The sequence below is a fragment of the Salmo salar genome, chromosome 24 (genome assembly GCF_965601325.2).
Source record: "Salmo salar chromosome 24, fSalSal1, whole genome shotgun sequence".
NCBI classification, from domain to species: domain Eukaryota; kingdom Metazoa; phylum Chordata; class Actinopteri; order Salmoniformes; family Salmonidae; genus Salmo; species Salmo salar.
In genome coordinates, this window is record NC_138314.1 from 12,277,611 (window position 1) to 12,299,459 (window position 21,849).

Here is a 21,849-nt window from a genome sequence, read left to right on the forward strand (position 1 = left end):
CACATTGGGAACACAATGACTAGACTCAGATATCCCTCCAGAGGGGCCCCACACAAGATGTTTATGTGAAACCATCTGACTCCAGCATGGTATCATACACTAGACGTGTCATAGTAAATGAAAATACAGGACACTGAAATTAGTATATGTTACGTTTGGTAGGGTTACATAAGACAGAAGGTTACTTAAGGCAAAAACTAAAGGAGGGTAGTTGGTCAGGGTGGATGAGTGGGCATGTAACGTGAACGTCTAGTTCGTCTAATGTCAGCCACCTAGCTAACGTTAGCCACAAAAAAATGGAATTCGTAACATATCATACTAAATGGAGGGAGGCAGATTTACTATGTTACCTACTCCTAACTATTATTTTTAAAAATGGATGATGGACATCCACAAATTAATGCATGCCATATGAAATGTAACATACTGTGCAATACTAAATGGAGAGACAGATTTACATTTACTATGTTACCTATAGTCTATGAGACCAGGCTGTGCTGCTGACTTGTATAAATTGGAATGTGATTTTGTTTTACTTTTACTGCTTCTGTGGATCTATCCCACCAAACGACAGACAAGCGTGTTCTGTCAACCATTGGGGAAGAGAAAATAAGTATTTAATTAAGAACTCGAGCATAAACTAAATGCGTACCTTCAGCTGGAGAGAGGGAATTTAAGAAACTACATCGGGGACTACGTTATTACAAAGTAGTAGCCAACACACTTGGATAAATGCTGAGAACACTTCATGATGGTCATTTTTGGTTTGATTAAAAAAATAACCCTTCGTATGCTGGTATTATGAATATTAGTACATTTCTAAAACATGGGAACCCAGATGGACTGCTGCTCCAGGCGCTGTGGGATGATCTGCGAGCACAACGGGAGTTCCTCACGTCACCTTTCCTGCCCGCATGCTTCGCTTTCCTCATCCACCTTCTCCTCAGCGCACCTTTTCTAGCCTTTGAAGCGCTGGGATGTTTCTGGCCACGGATAGATCTCTACAGGATCTCGAGGACCGCTGAACCGTTGCTGTTGTGTTTGCAGCGATGGGTTGACTGCTGTTGGAGGATTTTTCTGAAATACCTGACAACTGTTCTCCCTGCCACCGCGCTTTATCAAAGAGTTAGGATTCCAAGATTTCCCGAACTCGCGCCATCATGCAGCCTGCTCATTGGGGAGGTTATCGCGTGCCTACTTTTATTTGATGCTCTGTTCTTTATATGGCATTATTCCATGCATCGGTAAGCTTGAACCAGAATCTGGGTTTACAGCACAGGAGGTTGGTGGCGCATTCATTTGGGAGGACTGGCTCGTGGTAATGGCTGGAGTGGAATAAATGGAATGGTATCAAACCCATGATTTCCATGTGTTTGATGCCATTCCATTTACTCCGTTCCAGCCATTAGTATGAGCCGTCCTCCCCTCAGCAGCCTCCACTGGACTCAGGAGACATTGAAAATGAAGATTCACCAGCTTTTCAAGCTGGATAATGTAATAATACTTTCGGTAATTACAAAAGGATGGAGTTTCGTTGAACAACTATTGTCATTACCGCCGTAACGGCCAGTACACCTATGTACTTCCAAAAAAAACTCTAAATAAAAAGTCACATATGCAACTGATTTAAGATGCATTGTCTGGAAAGTTAAAGGTAAAATATTTTTTTTATTGTCTGGAAAAAATCTAAGTATTGTTTTTGACCAAGTGTGCATGCGCCAAACCTCTTCTGCACCTGTAATATTGGTAATAGAATTAAAATACACTAGATGTCCCGAACAGTCATTCTGATTCCCATGTAAAATAGCCTTTTGAGTGTCTAAAATATCACCCATACCCATCTGGGGAGCTTATATTCATGGCCTCGCCTTGACTGACAGCTTTTTGAAACGTTTATGTCAAGTAACTTGGATGCAGTGAGCAGTGTTGCATTAAAATCATCTCAAGCAAATTTGGTAATACACAAACCAAGTCAAACAACATTAAAATTCCATTACTAACCACGTTTCCATCAACAGTTTTTATGCAAGTAAAGTCATACCGTATAAAACATTTTAAATCACGACAGCTGTGATAGAAACGGGTAGTTTCAGTACAATTTTGTAAATGCCGACAGATCATTTGTTCGTTCGACATGGTGGGATCTTTTTGTGTATGTAAAATTAATAATGCGAGAAATGGTGGTGGCAACACCTTTATGCACAAATATTGATATAATAACCATCATATCGAAGTAAACTTGGAGTCACATGATTATATAATGTGTGGTCCTCCCACTATGATTTGGGATACCATGCAGTTTATTAGGCTACAGATGAAAAAAGTTATGATGAACTTCACAGGGTGGTGAAAGTGCATGGGGATCTTGATGCTCCTTTCCAATAAAAATGAAATTTTATTAGTCACATGCTCCGAATACAACAGGTGTAGACCTTACAGTGAAATGCTTACTTACGAGCACCTAACCAACAGTGCAGTTTTAAAAAATATGGATATGAATAAGAGATAAAAGTAACAAGTAATTAAAGAGCAGCAGTAAAAAATAACAATATATACAGGGGGGTGCCGGTACAGAGTCAATGTGCGGGGGCACCGGTTAGTTGAGGTAGTATGTACAGTTGAAGTCAGAAGTTTACATACACCTTAGCCAAATATATTTAAACTCAGTTTTTCACAATTCCTGACATTTAATCCTAGTAAAAAGTCCCTGTCTTAGGTCAGTTAGGATCACCACTTTACTTTAAGAATGTGAAATGTCAGAATAATAGTTGAGAGAATGATTTATTTCAGCTTTTATTTCTTTCGTCACATTCCCAGTGGGTCAGAAGTTTACATAAACTCAATTAGTATTTGGTAGCATTGCCTTTAAATTGTTTAACTTGGGTCAAACGTTTCGGGTAGCCTTCCACAAGCTTCCAACAATAAGTTGGGTGAATTTTGTCCCATTCCTCCTGACAGAGCTGGTGTAACTGAGTCAGGTTTGTAGGCCTCCTTGCTCACACACGCTTTTTCAGTTCTGCCCACAAATTTCCTATAGGATGGAGGTCAGGGCTTTGTGATGGCCACTCCAATACCTTGACTTTGTTGTCCTTAAGCCATTTTGCCACAACTTTGGAAGTATGCTTGGGGTCATTGTCGATTTGGAAGACCCATTTGCGACCAAGCTTTAACTTCCTGACTGATGTCTTGAGATGTTGCTTCAATATATGAACGTAATTTTCTTTCCTCATGATGACATCTATTTTGTGAAGTGCACCAGTCCCTCCTGCAGCAAAGTGGTATGACAGCTGCGTGGTCCCATGGTGTTTATACTTGCGTACTATTGTTTGTACAGATGAACGTGGTACCTTCAGGCATTTGGAAATTGCTCCCAAGGATGAACCAGACTTGTGGAGGTCTACAACATAATGCTGCCACCCCCGTGCTTCACGGTTTGGATGGTGTTCTTCAGCTTCCAAGCTTCCCTCTTTTTTCCTCCAAACATAGCAATGGTCATTATGGCCAAACAGTTCTATTTTTGTTTCATCAGACCAGAGGACATTTCTCCAAAAAGTATGATCTTTGTCCCCAGTTGCAAACCGTAGTCTGGCTTTTTTATGGCGGTTTTGGAGCAATGGCTTCTTCCTTGCTGAGCGGCCTTTCAGGTTATGTCGAAATAGGACTCGTTTTACTGTGGATATAGATACTTTTGTACCTGTTTCCTCCAGCATCTTCACAAGATCCTTTGCTGTTGTTCTGGGATTGATTTGCACTTTTCGCACCAAAGTACATTCATCTCTAGGAGACAGGACGCGTATCCTTCCTAAACAGTATGACGGCTGCATGGTCCCATGGTGTTTATACTTGCGTACTATTGTTTGTACAGATGAACGTGGTACCTTCAGGCATTTGGAAATTGCTCCCAAGGATGAACCAGACTTGTGGAGGTCTACAAATTTTTTTTCTGTGGTCTTGGCTGATTTCTTTTGATTTTCCCATGATGTCAAGCAAAGAGGCACTGAGTTTGAAGGTAGGCCTTGAAATACATCCAAAGGTACACCTCCAATTGACTCAAATGATGTCAATTAGCCTATCAGAAGCTTCTAAAGCCATGACATCATTTTCTGGAATTTTCCAATCTGTTTAAAGGCACAGTCAACTTAGTGTATGTAAACTTCTAACCCACTGGAATTGTGATACAGTGAATTATAAGTGAAATAATCTGTCTGTAAACAATTGTTGGAAAAATGACTTGTCATGCACAAAGTAGTCCTAACTGACGTTCCAAAACTATAGTTTGTTAACAATAAATTTTTGGAGTGGTTGAAAAACGAGTTTTAATAACTCCAACCTAAGTGTATGTGAACTTCCGACTTCAACTGTACATGTAGGTAGAGTTATTAAAGTGACTATGCATAGATGACAACAGAGAGTGGCAGTGGTGTGGAGAGGGGAGGGGGGGCAATACAAATAGTCTGGGTAGCCATTTGACTAGATGTTCAGGAGTCTTATGGCTTGGGGGTAGAAGCTATTTAGAAGCCTCTTGGACCTAGACTTGTCGCTCCGGTACCGCTTGCCGGGCGGTAGCAGAGAGAACAGTCTATGACTAGGGTGGCTGGGGTCTTTGACAATTTTTAGGGCCTTCCTCAGACACCGCCTGGTATCGAGGGTCATTTTCTGGTGACATGATGATCGATGCTTGACTGCAGTTTGACAAATAAAAATATTCTCTTATCTATAATAATCTCATCATGTAGACTAGTCTACCAGCATAGCGTACCCGCACTGTATCGGTGAGCTCTTGGCTAGTGCACACGTGCCAAGACCAGAATAGGCAAATTTGCTATTCAACGAAACAGTTTTTGTGACACAACTATCGGTGGAGTTGAAAATGCAATGGAAACACACTGAACTTTTAGATTTTTATTAAGTACAATGAAAACTTAAGCGAAAATAAAATGTTGTGTGCACTACATCATCACGCACTGATTTTTATCTGCAGTCAGTTGGGTGGAAAAACACCAAGTTTCTCAAAAACAAATTAAATCGGACCGTTTTATAACATGCTATTTACATGAAAAATAGAGATTTTATTGTAAAAAAGCAAAATTCTCCTTTAACTCGGACGACCCTCATGTAGAGAGTCTAGAAGGAGCACATAAGGTTTGTCCCTGGCTGCCTACCAAACACAAAAGTTCTGTCTGTATGGTTTCCAGGGTTCCCTGGCTGTATCGGAGGGTCCACCAGACTCATCACCAGAACCGGATCACCTTCGCCCTGACTGCCCAGGACGCCAGCCCGGCTGAGCTACTCTCCCTGCAGATGCTGGCCCTGAGCAGTGCCTGGGTGGTGGGCTGCCACCCTCTAAGTGAGGCCCTGTTCCACCTGCTCAACACCTGGCTGGCCATAGAGGACCACTGTGGCTACGACCTGCCCTGGGCCATCCATAGACTACTGCCCTGCTTCGGCGGGGCCCCCTTCCACCAGGCACACCACCACATCTACAGGGGGAACTATGCCCCCTACTTCAGGCACTGGGACTGGCTCTGTGGGACCTACCTGGGGGTAAGGGAGGAGGCTCGGAGTAAACATGGAGGGAGGACAATGAGGAGAAGGAGAAGAAAGAAGAGCCTTGGATCTGACTGTGTGTGCGCACAGGCTTGCATGTGTTAAAATGAATGTAATCTATGAAGCAAACAAATAACTGACATGTTTGGTAGCATCATTAGTACAGTCAGTACAGGCTAACGCATGGGTTATGTGTACATGTGTTTGTAAATTACAAGTGGTTATATGTTGACTCATATGGAATATTTGACGAGCATTAGATATAAAGAGACAATGCTGGTAATTTGGCTAAATTTGAAAATAAAGGACAGCCGCACACTCTAGGAGCTCAGATGCAAAAATGTAATGTCCAACATTTTACAGACAAGCTGTCTTCATCAGGGTATAATGACAAACACTGTGGGATGACTCGTTTATATAGTGTCAAAAGACACACACAGGTGTCTGTAATCATGGCCTGGTGTGGCCTGATATCATTGATTAATTCTCATATATTAAAATAGCATACAAAAAACATAAATGGATAGCGTATGATCATAAATACAATTTGGCTACATAAGCCTACAAACATTTACAATAGCAAAATCACAATAATGGCTTCAGATCAAAGTCTACGTTGAAACCGAAGGGAGCAAGGGTCTTTAAATTAAAGATCCAGGCAGCCTCTCGTTTTAACAATAAATTATCGTGGTCACCCCCTCTCCTTGGGAGGGTGACATGTTCGATGCCAATATAACGTAGAGACAAAATCGAGTGGTTTGCTTCCAAAAAGTGGGCCACAACTGAGTAAGTCAAGTTGTTGCACCTAACTCGACTGTCACGTCCTGACCATAGTAAGATGTTATTTTCTATGTTAGAGTAGGTCAGGGCGTGACAGGGGGTGTTTTGTGTTTTTCTATGTTTTGTATATCTATGTTTAGGTTCTAGTTTTTATATTTCTATGTTTTTTGGGGGGGAAGATCTCCAATTAGAGGCAGCTGGTCCTCGTCTCTAATTGGAGATCATACTTAAGTAGGTTTTTTTTCTCCACCTGTGTTTGTGGGTAGTTGTCTTCTGTTTAGTTTAAGTACCTGATAGAACTGTGCGTGTTCGTTTTTCGCTTTGTTATTTTTCTTTAGTGTTCTGAGTAAATAATAAATATTAATCATGAGCAATCAACACACTGCGCTTTGGTCCCCTCTCTACGACAGCTGTTACACAAACCACTCGATTTCGTCTTATTGAGTGTATGTAAACTTCTGACCCACTGGGAATGTGATGAAAGAAATAAAAGCTGAAATAAATCATTCTCTCCACTATTATTCTGACATTTCACATTCTTAAAATAAAGTGGCCTAAAATAGGGAATTTTTACTAGGATTAAATGTCAGGAATTGTGAAAAACAGAGTTTAAATGTATTTGGCTAAGGTGTATGTAAACTTCTGACTTCAATTGTAGGTTAAGTAATCAGTAGTAATCTGTGAGGATCGACACTGGTAGTGACAAGAAGCAGGTACAGGGAGTGAACATTTAATGGCGACGGACATGGAACAGGACAGGACAGCGTCTGGACATAAACACATAACGACATTAATGCAGACACAGGGAACAAACGGGGGAGCAGACAGTTATAGACGGGGCAATCAACGAAGGGAAGGAGTCCAGGTGAGTCCAATGAGCGCTGCTGCACGTAATGATGGTGACAGGTGTCATGACTGTCCTTGGGGAAGTATCATAGGCACCCCTCTCTCTCTCTCCACAGTTTTATGACTTAACGACAGGTCGTAAATTCTTTGAAGGGACCCTCTCCCCTTTGGACATGCAGTATTGATGGAGAGAGAATGTCCAACTCCTAATCCCCAAATTCGGAGGATTAAACAATGTTTCTATTTTTGAAAAATTGGGAATGGTGTGCGGGTATTTAAAGAACAATCCTGTCGAAGTTGTTTTATTTTGTGCAATCAGGAAGGCCAGGAAACACACATAACTGTATCTCTTAAAGTGTACATTTCCCAGCTGTCAGGTTTACATATAAGTATTGTGAAATGTATGTGATTAAACATGAAACTATTTGTGAAAAGATGTAATGTGATGTTAACTTTCTAAATAACAAAATATGTGTTTTCATATAAAGTTAACAAAATCAGTGGTCACGCCCACGTGAGCATAGACATTAATTCGGCGTCATGGAACCGCCCCTTCTTCCACAGAGTATAAAACCCACTTCCTACAAAATCTACATTAAGTCAGAGAACGCCAGGACAGAGTCCCCACGTTGGAATGGCTACAATTCTATAGATCATTAGACCATACAGCTGTAGTTTTGGCTACACGATTGGAAATGGTTAAACTCTGAGACTACTACAGAATAAGAGCAAATCTTAGACATATAATTACTAATCTGTAGCTCGAAATTACGTAAGTCTAGAACGAGAATACCGCCAACCGCCGAAGCATCTATTCTATGAGAACATTTCCGAATGGTACTCTGAAGTAGCCATTCTAACCACCTACAACCACAAAGGACATTGTGAATTCTGGGGAAGTTAACCAGAGACTCTCTGATGATTGACTCTCCAGCAGACAGACCGGATTCCAACAGAGAAGACAACAAGGACATACGGGCGTAAATATATACATTGCAATTATTCTCGAATATGTGGCCATTCATGTGCAAAGGATTAGCATTTCAATGATTACAATTATCCACTGTGTGTAGTGAATCCATTTTGTCTTTCCCGCTCTTTGTCAGTCCCCACCCCTTTCCTTTGTCGCTTAGCCCATTAGGGACTATTATATCATTGTTAGTAACCAATATCTACTATTTGTTTGTTATGTATTTCTGTGATTGTTTAGTTAGTTAGTAAATAAATAATTAAGCCAATTTGTATATTGCTGATTCATTAAGCTTCGTGCAGATATCCAAGCGTTTGCGACGTTCAGTAATGAGAACTTATGAGGTAATAACAATACATTAATGAAAATGACTGTAATTGATCAGATATGAAAATATCTGAAGAGTTATATTCGGAAAATTATAACTCTAAATCGCAATATTTTCCGTGGTGCCCCAACTTCCTAGTTAATTAATGTTTAAATGATTAGTTTAATCACGTAATAATGAAACCTAGAGAACTGATTTGATATAAATAAGTGTTCACATATAATGATAGTCCAGACACGACACAGGTGTGCGTAATGAAGGGCACCCTGGCGCCCTCGAGTGCCAGAGAGAGAGAGCAGGAGCAGGCGTGACAGTAATCTACAATTATGAAAACTATATTGGGGAACTAATATCAGCCTGCTCATGAGGGCCTCTCATTCAGCAATTTCACTTGGCATTTTGCGAGCTTGAATTCCAGCCATTGCCAACTCACATTTTATGAAGGGAAAACAATATTGAGGTTTTAAGTTAGTCACGCTTCCTCAAATGACTAAAATGTAAGTATAATGAAAATAAGGGAATGGTCTATTTCCAGAGGTGTGGACTCGAGTCACATGACTTGGACTCGAGTCTGACTCCAGTCACAAATTTGATGACTTGAGACTCAACTTGATTGAAAATAAAATAACTTGAGACTTGACTTGGAGCCTCAAGACTCGGAACTCGACTTTGACTTTTAGAAATGTTTTGTCATTTATTTTGTGGTACGGAGTCTCTGTGGATTACTCTCCACACAGCCAGAGAGAGTATTGCACTTGCAAAAAAACTGATTGGCTAGTAAAATTCCCATTCAGCACTCTGATTAGACCAGCAAGCTATCAATCAACACAGGTCAGTGAGCTAGAGCAGTGAGAATGCTTTGGGGGGTTGACAGTAGGCCTATATTTTTTTCATACATATTTTTCTAGACTACATATACCAGTAGGCTAGCCTAACATTTGTATTTTACATTTATACCTTTGCTTATTCTTTTTTTAATTACATTTTGTACATTCTTTACTCATTTTTCTCCCCAATTGGTAGTTACAGTCTTGTCTCATCACTGCAACTCCCAAGCTGCACTGCTTCTTGACACAATGCCCACTTAACCCGGAAGCCAGCCGTACCAATGTGTCGGAGGAAACACCATACACCTGGCAACCGTTTCAGCGTGCACTGCGCCCAGCCCGCCACAGGAGTTGCTAGTGCGCGATGGGACAAGGATAGCTCTCTCTCTCTCTCTCTCTCGCCTCTCCTTTATTTTTGAAGAAATGAATGTGTTCAACTATTGTCTTTCTCTCTTTTTGTGTCAACTACTCACCACATTTTATGCAGTGATAGCTAAATTTAGCTTATGCTTTCAGTACTACATTAATTCTCTCATCCTTTGATTTGGTGGACAGCATGTCAGTTCATGCTGCAAGAGCTCTGATAGATTGGAGGACATCCTCTGGAAGTTGTCATGATTACTGTGTAGGTCTATGGAAGGGGTGAGAACCATGAGCCTCACCAACAACATGGTGTTACCCTACAGAGTGCTGTTGAAGCTACTATAGACCTTCATAACAAAACTGTGTGATTTAATAAATGATTTGGTGATGTGAATATATTTTGTATAGTTTTATCTATAAAGGATACATTTTGTAATGTTTCACCATTTTTATTTTTTTGAAATTCACTGAGGATGGTCCTCCACTTCCTCCTCTGAAGAGCCTCTACTGCTACATTAATATTATCCATATAAAGTAGGCTACCATTTTAGCAATCTGCTATGGACTCATCTTTGCAACAACAATAGGCAACCTAACTGTTGATTTCATTGATCATTTTCATACTTCAGATAGGCTTAGTTTGGGTGGGTTATAATTAATATACCTCAGTGGTGGTACTGGCTATATGTCTAAAGATAGCTGTGACATCTCACTATCTTCTATACTTATGGGATGAAGTTGTAACATATTCCAGAGAAGTCACAATGTGACATTTCCCTATTTGATATTGACTGCTAACTTGAATGACTTTCAGCTCAAAATGTAGGTATAAAACGTAGTTTATTTCTGTATCTTACATTTTGAAAATGCATCACCATTTACACCATTAATGGCTGTAATGACAGGCTACATTTGCGCAGCAAATGTTTCGGGTAGCCTTCCACAAGCTTCCCACAATAAGTTGGGTGAATTTTGGCCCATTCCTCCAGACAGAGTTGATGTAACCGAGTCAGGTTTGTAGTCCTCCTTGCTCGCACACACTTTTTCAGTTCTGCCCAAAAATGTTCTATGGGATTGAGGTCAGGGCTTTGTGATGGCCACTCCAATACCTTGACTTTGTTGTCCTTAAGCCATTTTGCCACAACTTTGGAAGTATGCTTGGGGTCATTGTCCATTTGGAAGACCCATTTGCGACCAAGCTTTAACTTCCTGACTGATGTCTTGAGATGTTGCTTCAATATATCCACATAATTTTCTTTCCTCATGATGCCATCTATTTTGTGAAGTGCCCCAGTCCCTCCTGCAGCAAGGCACCCCCACAACATCATGCTGCCACCCATGTGCTTCAGGTTGGGATGGTGTTCTTCGGCTTGCAAGCCTCCCCCCTTTTCCTCCAATCATAATGATGGTCATTATGGCCAAACAGTTCTATTGTTGTTTCATCAGACCAGAGGACATTTCTCCAAAAAGTATGATTTTTGTCCCCATGTGTAGTTGCAAACCGTAGTCTGGCTTTTTTATGGTGATTTTTGAGCAGTGGCTTCTTCCTTGCTGAGCGGCCTTTCAGGTTATGTCGATATAGGACTCGTTTTACTGTGGATATAGATACTTTTGTACCTGTTTCCTCAAACATCTTCACAAGGTCCTTTGCTGTTGTTCTGGTATTGATTTGCACTTTTCGCACCAATGTATGTTCATCTCTAGGAGACAGAATGCGTCTCCTTCCTGAGCGGTATGACGGCTGCGTGGTCCCATGGTGTTTATACTTGCGTACTATTGTTTGTACAGATGAACGTGGTACCTTCAGGCGTTTGGAAATGTCTCCCAAGGATAAACCAGACTTGTGGAGATCTACCATTTTTTCTGAGGTCTTGGCTGATTTCTTTTGATTTTCCCATGATGTCAAGCAAAGAGGCACTGAGTATGAAGGTAGGCCTTGAAATACATCCACAGGTACACCTCCAATTGACTCAAATGATGTCAATTAGCCTATCAGAAGCTTCTAAAGCCATGACAAAATTTTCTGGAATTTTCCAAGCCATTAAAAGGCACAGTCAACTTAGTGTATGTAAACTTCTGACCAACTGGAATTGTGATACAGTGAATTATATGTGAAATAATCTGTCTGTAAACAATTGTTGGAAAAATTACTTTTGTCATGCACAAAGTAGATGTCCTAACCAACTTGCCAAAACTATAGTTTGTTATCAAGAAATTTGTGGAGTGGTTGAAAAACTAGTTTTAATGATTCCAACCTAAGTCGACTCGATCACAGATCATTTTCACTGGCTTACTACTCAGCTTTCATAACAATGTCATAATGGCAATTCCCTTTGTAAAGTAACTCCCCGATAATGACAAAATTACCAGTTCCAAACAAGCATCTACTGTATTTAACTTGTATGTCCTCATTTGCTATTATGTACTATATCTGTACAAAGCTAAACCAAATATACCTATGTTTTCCTAGTACATTAGGTTTACAGTACATAATCGAACTATCACTGTTTTCAAACTGAAGCGAGACCTTAAAATGTCTGACTGCATAATTTTGTAAGAAGGGTAAGACAAACTGGGGAAACTTTGTTTAGTCAATCATAGGCAAACACCACCCTATTGTAGAAAAACACAGATCTGCAGTTAACTACTGTAAATGTAGCTACAATATCTAAGTAAACAAGACAGAACGTTACGTAATACTATGACAGAAAATACAATGCATTGTGTTCCTGGAAATTACATGTTAATAAATCCATAAATCCGTGTGTGTAAGTCCATAAATACCCTGAAAGGCCACAAGATGTCTTCATTGAGTCAATATTATAAGTTTGACTGGTTGTGGCAAAAGGGCCTCAAGTCAATGAATTGCAACATGTAGGCTACTCAGTAGTCTCAGTGGTTGGGGAAAACAGATAGTACACTGAGAAATAAACTATGAATCATAGACACAGGAAATGCGTTTCCGAGCACAATAGTCTAGTGTGTGAGTGTTGAGGCTACCAATGACAAACATTTGGCACATTGTCCCCCCAAAAAAGGTCCTCAAACCCCCTACAGCCCACCCCCATTTCCCCCATATCATTGATAGTCAGTTTAACACTGATGGAGGAGATGAAAGTTAATAATAGTCCAATAGCAAAGCCCTGGCCAGCATAGAGCACAGCTGGAATACCAAGCCTCTGTGCAGAGAGTGGCAATGTGCAGAAAGTTCCAGACTTCATTACACTCTACAGAAGTGCATCCACCAGAGCTCCTGGTTGAGCTACAGGACAGTAGTGTTTATTCCTGCTGAGGTGTGGCTCACCCCAGCTGTAATGAACACGGGTGGGAGTAGAAGGGGGAAGAAAAGGTCGGGGGCCATCCCTAGGGGATGCAGACACACACGTAGCTCCTTGCCACACAGCTAGTCCACATGGTAGTGTGACTTCAGCACAGCTTCCTCAGGACAATTGGACTCTGGGGCTCTGCCCAAAAGCGTGCCAGCTATCTCCATGATCAGCACGGGCTGTGGGGCAGAGATCTGGCTGGATGGAGGGCAGCGTCCTTGACCCTACGCCACACCTTCCCCTGTCCCCATTACAGGCAATTAGTACATTTCCTCCCATGTAAATACCCACGTTTGATGGTTCCTTACATCTCACACTCCCTCCCTCTTTCTTTCTTGCTCTGTCTCTCTCTCTATCCATCTCTCTCCATTTTGCTCTTTCTCGCATTCTGCCACTCTCTCTTGTATGAAACATCTGTTCTTCTTTATCTGTGAATCTAGCATTTCTTCACTTGTGCTTTGCCTATGAACATGGATAGATAATTACACAAAATGACAGCTGGAAAGAACACCCACAAACCCACACACGGCCTGATATGGGCCTGAGGGATTCAGAGGGAGGGATATGATGGGAGCTATCCCACGTCAGAGCAAAGGCAGGGCAGGATGACACATCGAAGCACCCTTTCCAGCATTATCTCAAACTCATCTGTAATGTCTAACCTATGCATAGTAATTTCTCAGTTATGACTAAGTATGTACCACATCCAGAAAAAAAAAGTGTTGCCACAAACTCTGGCATGAGCATACACAATGGGTAAAATACGTATTTGTATAATAGTCTCGACAAGGCAATCGATGCGTAATTACGATGCATGTTTTGAGTACCGTGTCATTTTGTAATGTGAGAAGTAGCCAGAGAAAGCACAGATTTTTCCACATTCATGTCCTATCATCAGCACAAACACTTAAGACTTCCTATTTCAACATGCTCCTTAGACTTTGGCATTAGTTGACAGTGGCCAGACTCATATTTTCAGCGGTTTCTGTAAATATTCAATTAGTGATCTCCCACACAGAGGCTTGAATGCCAGCCTGTTGATGTCCAGTCGTCCAGTAATTGGTTAGGTTCCTTGCCTTCTGGTCTAAGACTATTTATAGATGACCTCTGCTCTCATCTAACACGAGATGACAGAGGTCACTGATCTCATAGTTTACTTCCCAAAACATTGCAGTGCATTTGTCATTAGTATGGTAATGCCAAATAGCTGTGTATATGGTTGTGAATAACTTAGACACATGCACTTAGTTCTATGGTATAGGACTCTTCAAAAAAAGTGGGTCGATGTGACTTAACTTTTCATATTTTGCAACTAATGAGTTTTTGACATCAAGGTCAAATTGGTGGTGCTTATATTTGTCCTCTTTCACACGTCTACAAGTGTGTGGTGAGAAATGGACATGTGTTTTTTGCATATCCCACTCCCCCTGCCCTCAGAGAGTGGGGTCATGGCCAGGGATCAGCCATTATTGACAGCAGCCTTGGAGCAATTAGGATTAAGTGTCTTTTTCAAGGGCAGATCGACAGATTTTTCAACTAGTCAGCTCGGGGACTCAAACTAGCAACCTTTCAGTTACTGGTCCAACACGCTAACCACTAGGTTACTTGTCTTTGATTAATGGTTTTGTCAAATCCAAGTTTTATGTGTATTGGTGAACAAATCCTTGTGTAAATATTTCATTTTGTGTAATTATCTATCTCATAGGAAAAGCACAAGTTAGCAGCAGAGAGATAATAAATATTAGATGCATAGATAAAGAAAAACAGAGGTTTTGTAAAAGAGAGAGAGAGAGCGAGGTGGAGCAAGAGAGAGTAGGGCCATGTCCTTTAATACAGTGGTGTAAAGTACTTAAATAAAAATGCTTTAAAGGTTTTTGGATAACTGTACTTTACTATTTACTGTATATTTTTGACAACTTTTACTTTTTACTCCATATGTTTTCTCTGATACCCAAAAGTACTCGTTACATTTTAAATGCTGAACAGGACAGGAAAATCATCCAATTCACAAACTTATCAAGAGAACATCCCTGGTCATCCCTACTGCCTCTGATCTGGCGGACCCATTAAACAAAAGTGCTTCGTTTGTAAATTATGTGTTGTAGTGTGCCCCAGGCTATCCGGAAAGGAATTTAAAAGGAAATTAGGAATTTAAAAAAATAAAATTGTGCTGTCTGGTTTACTTAATATAAGTAATGTGAAATGATTTATACTTTTACGTTTGATACTTAAGTTTAGTTTAGCAATCACCTTTACTTTTGATACTTAAGTATATTTAAAACCAAATACTTGTATTATTTTACTTAAGAAGTATTTTACTGGGTGACTTACATTTTTAGGTGAGTCATTTTCTGTTAAGGTATCTTTACTTTTACTCAAGTATGACAATTGGGTACTTTTTCCACCACTGCTTTTATACTCTGTGTTATGTATTTTTTTTTATCACAGGGTTTAAACTGGTAGTATGCTTGTCTTCTGGCAGTTTAAGGCATGTGGCATGCTGCTTGGGAAAGCCAATAGCTCCTCCATGTTTCTACTTATCTGTGTGTGTCCCTCCTCAGTGTGTTGACATGGGTGACACTAGCCCTCTCAGAGAAGGAGACACCATGCCAACACAGCCTGGCATACAGTCAACTGGCCCTTGCACTGTGTCAGTGTTCTGGGTACTTTTTAGCTGGGTACGGTAGGCCTACTACTACATCCTACTACTACAGCCTACTACAGTACGTAGCTACTGGATCCTCAAAAATGTCTACAGCTGCACCATCGAAAGCATCCTGACTGGTTGCATCACCGCCTGGTATGGCATCTGCTCAGCATCTGACCGTAAGGCGTTACAGCACATCAATGGGGCCAAGCTTCCTGACATCCAGGACCTCTATACACCGCAGTGTAAGAGGAAGGCCCAAAAAATTGTCAAAGACTCCAGTCACCCAAGTCATAGACTGTTCTCTCTGTTACCGCACTGCAAGCGGTACCGGAGCACCAAGTCTAGGATCAAAAGCCCCCCCCCCCCCCCCTTTGTTTTTACACTGCTGCTACTCACTGTTTATTATCTATGCATAGTCACTTTACAAATTACCTTAACGAACCTGTATCCCTGCACATTGACTCGGTACCGGCAAGAAGAAGTATGTGAACCCTTTGGAATTACCTGGATTTATGCATAAATTTGTCATAAAATTTGATCTGATCTTCGTCTAAGTCACAACCATAGCTAAACACATTGTGCTTAAACTAATACACAAATTATTGTATTTTTCTTGTCTATGTTGAATACATAATTTACAGGTACAGGACGGCAGGCAGGCTCAGGGTCAGGTCAGGCAAAGGTACAGCACGGCCGGCAGGGTCAGGGCGGGCAGAGAAGTTCAAAACCAGGAGAAACGGGAACAATCAAGAGACAGGAACAGAGGGGAAAACGCTGGTAGGCTTGACGAAACAAAACGAACTGATCACATACAGCACAGGTATAAATACACTGGGGATAATGGGGAAGATGGGAGACACCTGGAGGGGGGTGGAAACAGGAAACAAAGGGCTGTGAGACATGGGTTTACATCTAGACACATGTAAAATAGAAAGTATACGGAGGGTACGGGGCAACAGAGAACGAAGAGCAGAGGTGCTAATGATCTTGGAGCAGGGGAGAATGGTCTTGGCTTCCAGAGGGGTAGCTGCGGGGCTATAGCGGCGTGCCATTCAGGCTTGACATTCTTGGGTACCGGTCGGTGTTGCAGAAGCGAAGTGGCCTGGGCCTTACTGAACCCCTCCCGGAGGTCCTGGTACTCCGCGTGAATGGCGGAGAGGTCCGGGGCAATTTCCAAGCCCCCAGGAAGACGTCCCGGGACAGGCAGAGCTGACTTCAGGCAATGAGTGTGGCAGAACAGGCTCCAGCCCACAATGGCACCAGTAGACCAGCCAATAGAGGGATTGTGTTGCTGGAGCCAAGAGAATCCCAATACCACGTGAACCTGCAGGGACTCAATTAGCAGGAATTGGATCATCTTGCTGTGGTTCCCGACACTCGTAGGTTGATGGGGGTGGTATGGTTGGTGACCCGGCCTATAGCGCACCCGTCCAGCGCTCTAACATCCATGGGAATGGAGCGGGGTTGGGTGGGGATGCCCAGCTCGGACGCCAGGGTAATGTCCATAAGACTCCTATCGGCCCCCGAGTCAATGAGTATCTGGAGAGACTTGGACTGGTCGCCCCACAGCAGGGTGGCATGGAGAGGGGGGCGAGTAAGGTGAGAAGTAAAATTATCCTTAAGACCCACCAGAGTACTCATTCCCACAAATGAGCTAGGTCTCAAGAAGGGACAGGTAGACACATAATGACCGGCAGTACCGCAATACAGACAACTCTGGGTGTTAAGTCTGCGTACGCGTTCGGCTGGAGACAGCCTAGCCCTGCCGAGCTGCATCGGCTCGGGAAGAGGTAAATCGTCAGTCTTCGGAGGCTCTTGGAGGAACTCGGGTAAGCTCGGATCCTCTCGGGGACGTAGACGCTGGGGACTTCCGGAGTTCATCAGATCCAAGGAGGGATCCTTGAGTGAGTGATTGGGACCGCAATCAGACCTCTTCTCCCTCCTACGTTCCCGTAGCCGTCCATTGATCCGGATGGTTAAGGCGATTAGTGAGTCGAGATCCGTCGGTAGTTCCCGAGATCCGTCGGTAGCAAGCTCGTCCTTTACTTCCTCAGATAATCCGCACTGAGGGAGTCCTGCCGAAACTGGAGTAGCTTCTGGCAGCCTCTCTCCCAGACACCGATGCCTCAAACTTTTTTCACTTCTGCCACCAATCCCTCCAGATTGAAGCATACGGCCAACTGTTGTTCCCAAATGGCCGTAGCCCAGGCAAGGGCCCTCCCGGACAGCAGCGTGATGAGGTACGCTATCTTAGAGTGGTCCGAGGGGAAGGAGGAAGGCTGCAGTTCCATGACGAGGGAACACTGAGCGAGAAAGCCCGACAGGTGCAGGATTCCCGGGAAACCGGGGTGACGGCGCTGCTACCAGCCGGGTTACTGAGGGGCTGGGAGGTTACCGTCGTGGTAGGCTGCCTAGTAGACAACCCACGGAATTGCTCCCGCAATGTGTTCAATGCTAGGTCGTGCCATTCGGCCACGGCCTGGAACCCTTCCATCAGACCGCGAAGCAACTCCTCGTGTCTACCAATGGTGGCTCCTTGGCGTTGCGGAGCTGGTCCAAGTCTGCTGGGTCAGGGATGACCAGCAGAAGCCTTACTAAAGCTTCCACCTGACTGAAGAGACCTCTCACCTCTGGCACCATTTCCCAAATAACGCTAGCAACATCTGAGTTCGTTTGATATGTGTAATTAGCCCCAAACATGCCCAGCTGCACCTGCAGTAGTCTTGAATTCAATTCAGGATACACGTCTACCACCTTGTCCAGGTCTCCGCGTAGCAGCACATTTTCAAGCTGCTGTAGCTTGTGGAATTTGATAGGGTTTGACTAAGTATGACATTCACATTTGGATGATTTGGGCGAGGTCCACGCTCCTCACCTCCCTCTCCTGCACCTTCATCTTCGCCTGCCTGTCTGCTCTCCCTCTCTGTCTGTCTGTCATTGTCTCAGACTCACTCTCCCTGCTTGATTGTATTATCTGAAATACACACAAGAAGGCATACTTAGAGGAATATCTCAGCTTAAATGAACATTCGGACTAGACTGTTGTGATGTCATTATTCGGTCTAAACCATCAATATTTGCTCCTTTTCTCACTCACCTCCATGTCACCTGCTCTCCCTGCCCTGTCGGCGTCCTCGTGCTCTCTCTCTCTCTTTACTCTGAACGCACCAGAGTGAACATGAAAGAAATATTATCAGTAAACAAGTGGTGTTTCTTGCCATGATGTTCAGGAATGGATTACTAACCATTTCTATTATATCAAGAAACATTGACTCATCTCTTCTATTACTGTATACTTCTATCATCTGACTGGTAATCTTTTGCTCACCGCTCTCAACTTACTTTTCTTCTTTTCTGAGGCTGCCCAAAAAACTGACTAATATCACTGCCACCCTTCCTCTTGCTCATGATGACACTCACTGTGAATGAAAGCTGACTAATAAAACCGCTTGTGTAACCGATGTGAAATGGCTAGTTAGTCAGCGGTGGTGCGCGCTAATATCATTTCAATCAGTGACGTCACTCGCCCTGAGACCTGAAGTGGTTATTCCCCTTGCGTTGCAAGGACCCGCGGCTTTTGTGGCGCGATGGGTAACGATGCTTCGTGGGCGTCAGTTGTTGATGTGTGCAAGGGTCCCTGGTTCGAGCCCAGGTTGGGGCGAAGAGAGGGACGGAACCTACACTGTTACACTTGCACTTTAATCAAACAAACACTAATAATGCTATTTATCATAATAAAGTACAGTATACTATACGAATAAGCAATAAATTAAAGCTACTACTGTTTACATAAATTACACATGCAGCGCAACATAAATGATTGACACTTTACTCAGACTTCACCTGGGCTTTCTGACAAAATAACCTGATAAAGACATTAACATTAGTTGAATACGCCGGTGGGCACATTTACATTTTACATTTAAGTCATTTAGCAGACGCTCTTATCCAGAGCGACTTACAAATTGGTGTATTCACCTTATAATATCCAGTGGAACAACCACTTTACAATAGTGCATCTAAATCTTTTAAGGGGGGGTTAGAAGGATTACTTTATCCTATCCCAGGTATTCCTTAGAGAGGTGGGGTTTCAGGTGTCTCCGGAAGGTAGTGATTGACTCCACCATTGATGGTCGCTGGGTGAATGTGTGGCTAGTTAACTTTCGAGGTAACTTCAACTATGATAGCTAACGTTAGTGATGGTTGTTTGATTGGCACTCGCAAATCGGCCCGTTTTCACCAAAAACGTTTGTTTCCACTACATGCATTTACTGACACTTTTTAGCAAAATATTCTTTATTTCTACAATTACAGTTCCGGCGCAAAATTGCGTGTTGACGTTAAAACTATCACAATCGACAGTGATATAGCCTACGCAACACTCATATTACATTCGAGTTTTCTACTTTTTAATACATTTGAAAGTAATGAAATAGAGTGACAGTACAGTGTTTGACACTGATTGTACATACCCACAACAGTCGAGCAACGGCTTCTGCTGGGGTATGGCAACTTCACTTGGACAAACTACACGCAGAACTGCAGTACACCGTAATACTAGAACCGGTAGTAATAATAATGGCAATTTGTTAAGTTTAGTTATGATTATGAACATTTGCTAATGATTATTTCGGACGGCGGTGCGTGGTTGCCTGTAGTAGCATAGCACAAAATATATAGATTTCTATTTTTTATATCAATATATTGTGGGGGACATTTATAGCATATTTTAATGTTGACCTGTAGTAATATATATTATAATTACGGCCCTGTTTCACAGTAAGGTCTACACCTGTTGTATTCGGTGCATGTGACAAATAACATTTGATTTGATTTGATTGACTACTACAGCATACTACTACAGCATACTACTACAGCATACTACTACATCCCACTACTACATCCTACTACTACAGCCTACTACTACATAATACTACTACAGCCTACTGCTACGTCCTACTAATAAGTCCTACTACTACAGCCTACTACTACATCCTATTATTACAGGCTACTGCTACATCCCACTACTACAGCCTACTACTATATCATACTACTACATCCTACTACTACAGCCTACAACTACAGCCTACTACTACAGCCTACTGCTACATCCAACTGCTACAGCCTACTACTACATCCTATTACTATAGCCTACTACTATATCCTACTGCTACATCCTACTACTACAGCCTACTACTACAGGCTACTACTACATCCTACTACGACAGTCTACTACTACATCCTACTAGTACACCCTACTACTACAGCCGACTGTTACGTCCTGCTGCTACACCCTACTATTACATCCTACTACTACATATTCCTACTACTACAGCCTACTACTACAGTCTACTACTTCATCCTACTACTACAGCCTACTACTACAGCCTACTACTATATCCTACTGCAAAATTCTACTACTACAGCCTACTACTACAGCCTACTACTACGTCCTACTACTACATCCTACTACTACAGCCTACCACTACATCATACTACTACAGCCTACTACTACATCCTACTACTACAACCTACTACTACATAATACTACTACATCCTACTACTACAGCCTACTACTACAGCCTACTACAGCCTACTACTACATCCAACTGCTACAGCCTACTACTACATCCTATTACTATAGCCTACTACTATATCCTACTGCTACATCCTACTACTACAGCCTACTACTACAGGCTACTACTACATCCTACTACGACAGTCTACTACTACATCCTACTAGTACACCCTACTACTACAGCCGACTGTTACGTCCTGCTGCTACACCCTACTATTACATCCTACTACTACATATTCCTACTACTACAGCCTACTACTACAGTCTACTACTTCATCCTACTACTACAGCCTACTACTACAGCCTACTACTATATCCTACTGCAAAATTCTACTACTACAGCCTACTACTACAGCCTACTACTACGTCCTACTACTACATCCTACTACTACAGCCTACCACTACATCATACTACTACAGCCTACTACTACATCCTACTACTACAACCTACTACTACATAATACTACTACATCCTACTACTACAGCCTACTACTACAGCCTACTACCACATCCTACTACTACATCCTACTACTACAGTTTACTACTACATCCCACTACTACATCCCACTGCTACATCCTACTGCTACATCCTACTAATAAATCCTACTACTACAGTCTACTACTACATCCAACT

The 21,849-nt window shown here is 42.2% G+C and overlaps 1 protein-coding gene and 1 long non-coding RNA gene across 2 annotated transcripts; one reads left to right on the forward strand and one right to left on the reverse strand.

Annotated features, from left to right (window-relative positions):
• Nucleotides 1–534: 534 nt before the first annotated feature.
• Nucleotides 535–6,705, forward strand: ch25hl3 (cholesterol 25-hydroxylase like 3). Its single transcript, XM_014170952.3, has 2 exons — nt 535–1,244; nt 5,196–6,705. Exons 1-2 carry the CDS (start codon nt 802–804, stop codon nt 5,650–5,652), a joined length of 900 nt encoding a protein of 299 aa, XP_014026427.3. The 5' UTR covers nt 535–801; the 3' UTR covers nt 5,653–6,705.
• A 5,180-nt stretch (nt 6,706–11,885) lies between these two features.
• On the reverse strand, nt 11,886–20,180 carry LOC145863940 (uncharacterized). The gene is made up of 3 exons (XR_014382503.1): nt 20,110–20,180; nt 18,735–18,795; nt 11,886–18,611 (listed from the first exon to the last, which is right to left on the reverse strand). It is a non-coding gene; the product is annotated as an uncharacterized LOC145863940 (long non-coding RNA).
• Nucleotides 20,181–21,849: the final 1,669 nt, after the last annotated feature.

Coding starts and splice junctions, on each gene's coding strand:
- ch25hl3 (XM_014170952.3), top strand. CDS start 802: ATGAATATTAGTACATTTCTAAAACATGGGAACCCAGATGGACTGCTG. Junction 1,245..5,195: donor TGGCATTATTCCATGCATCG/GTAAGCTTGAAC, acceptor TATGGTTTCCAG/GGTTCCCTGGCTGTATCGGA.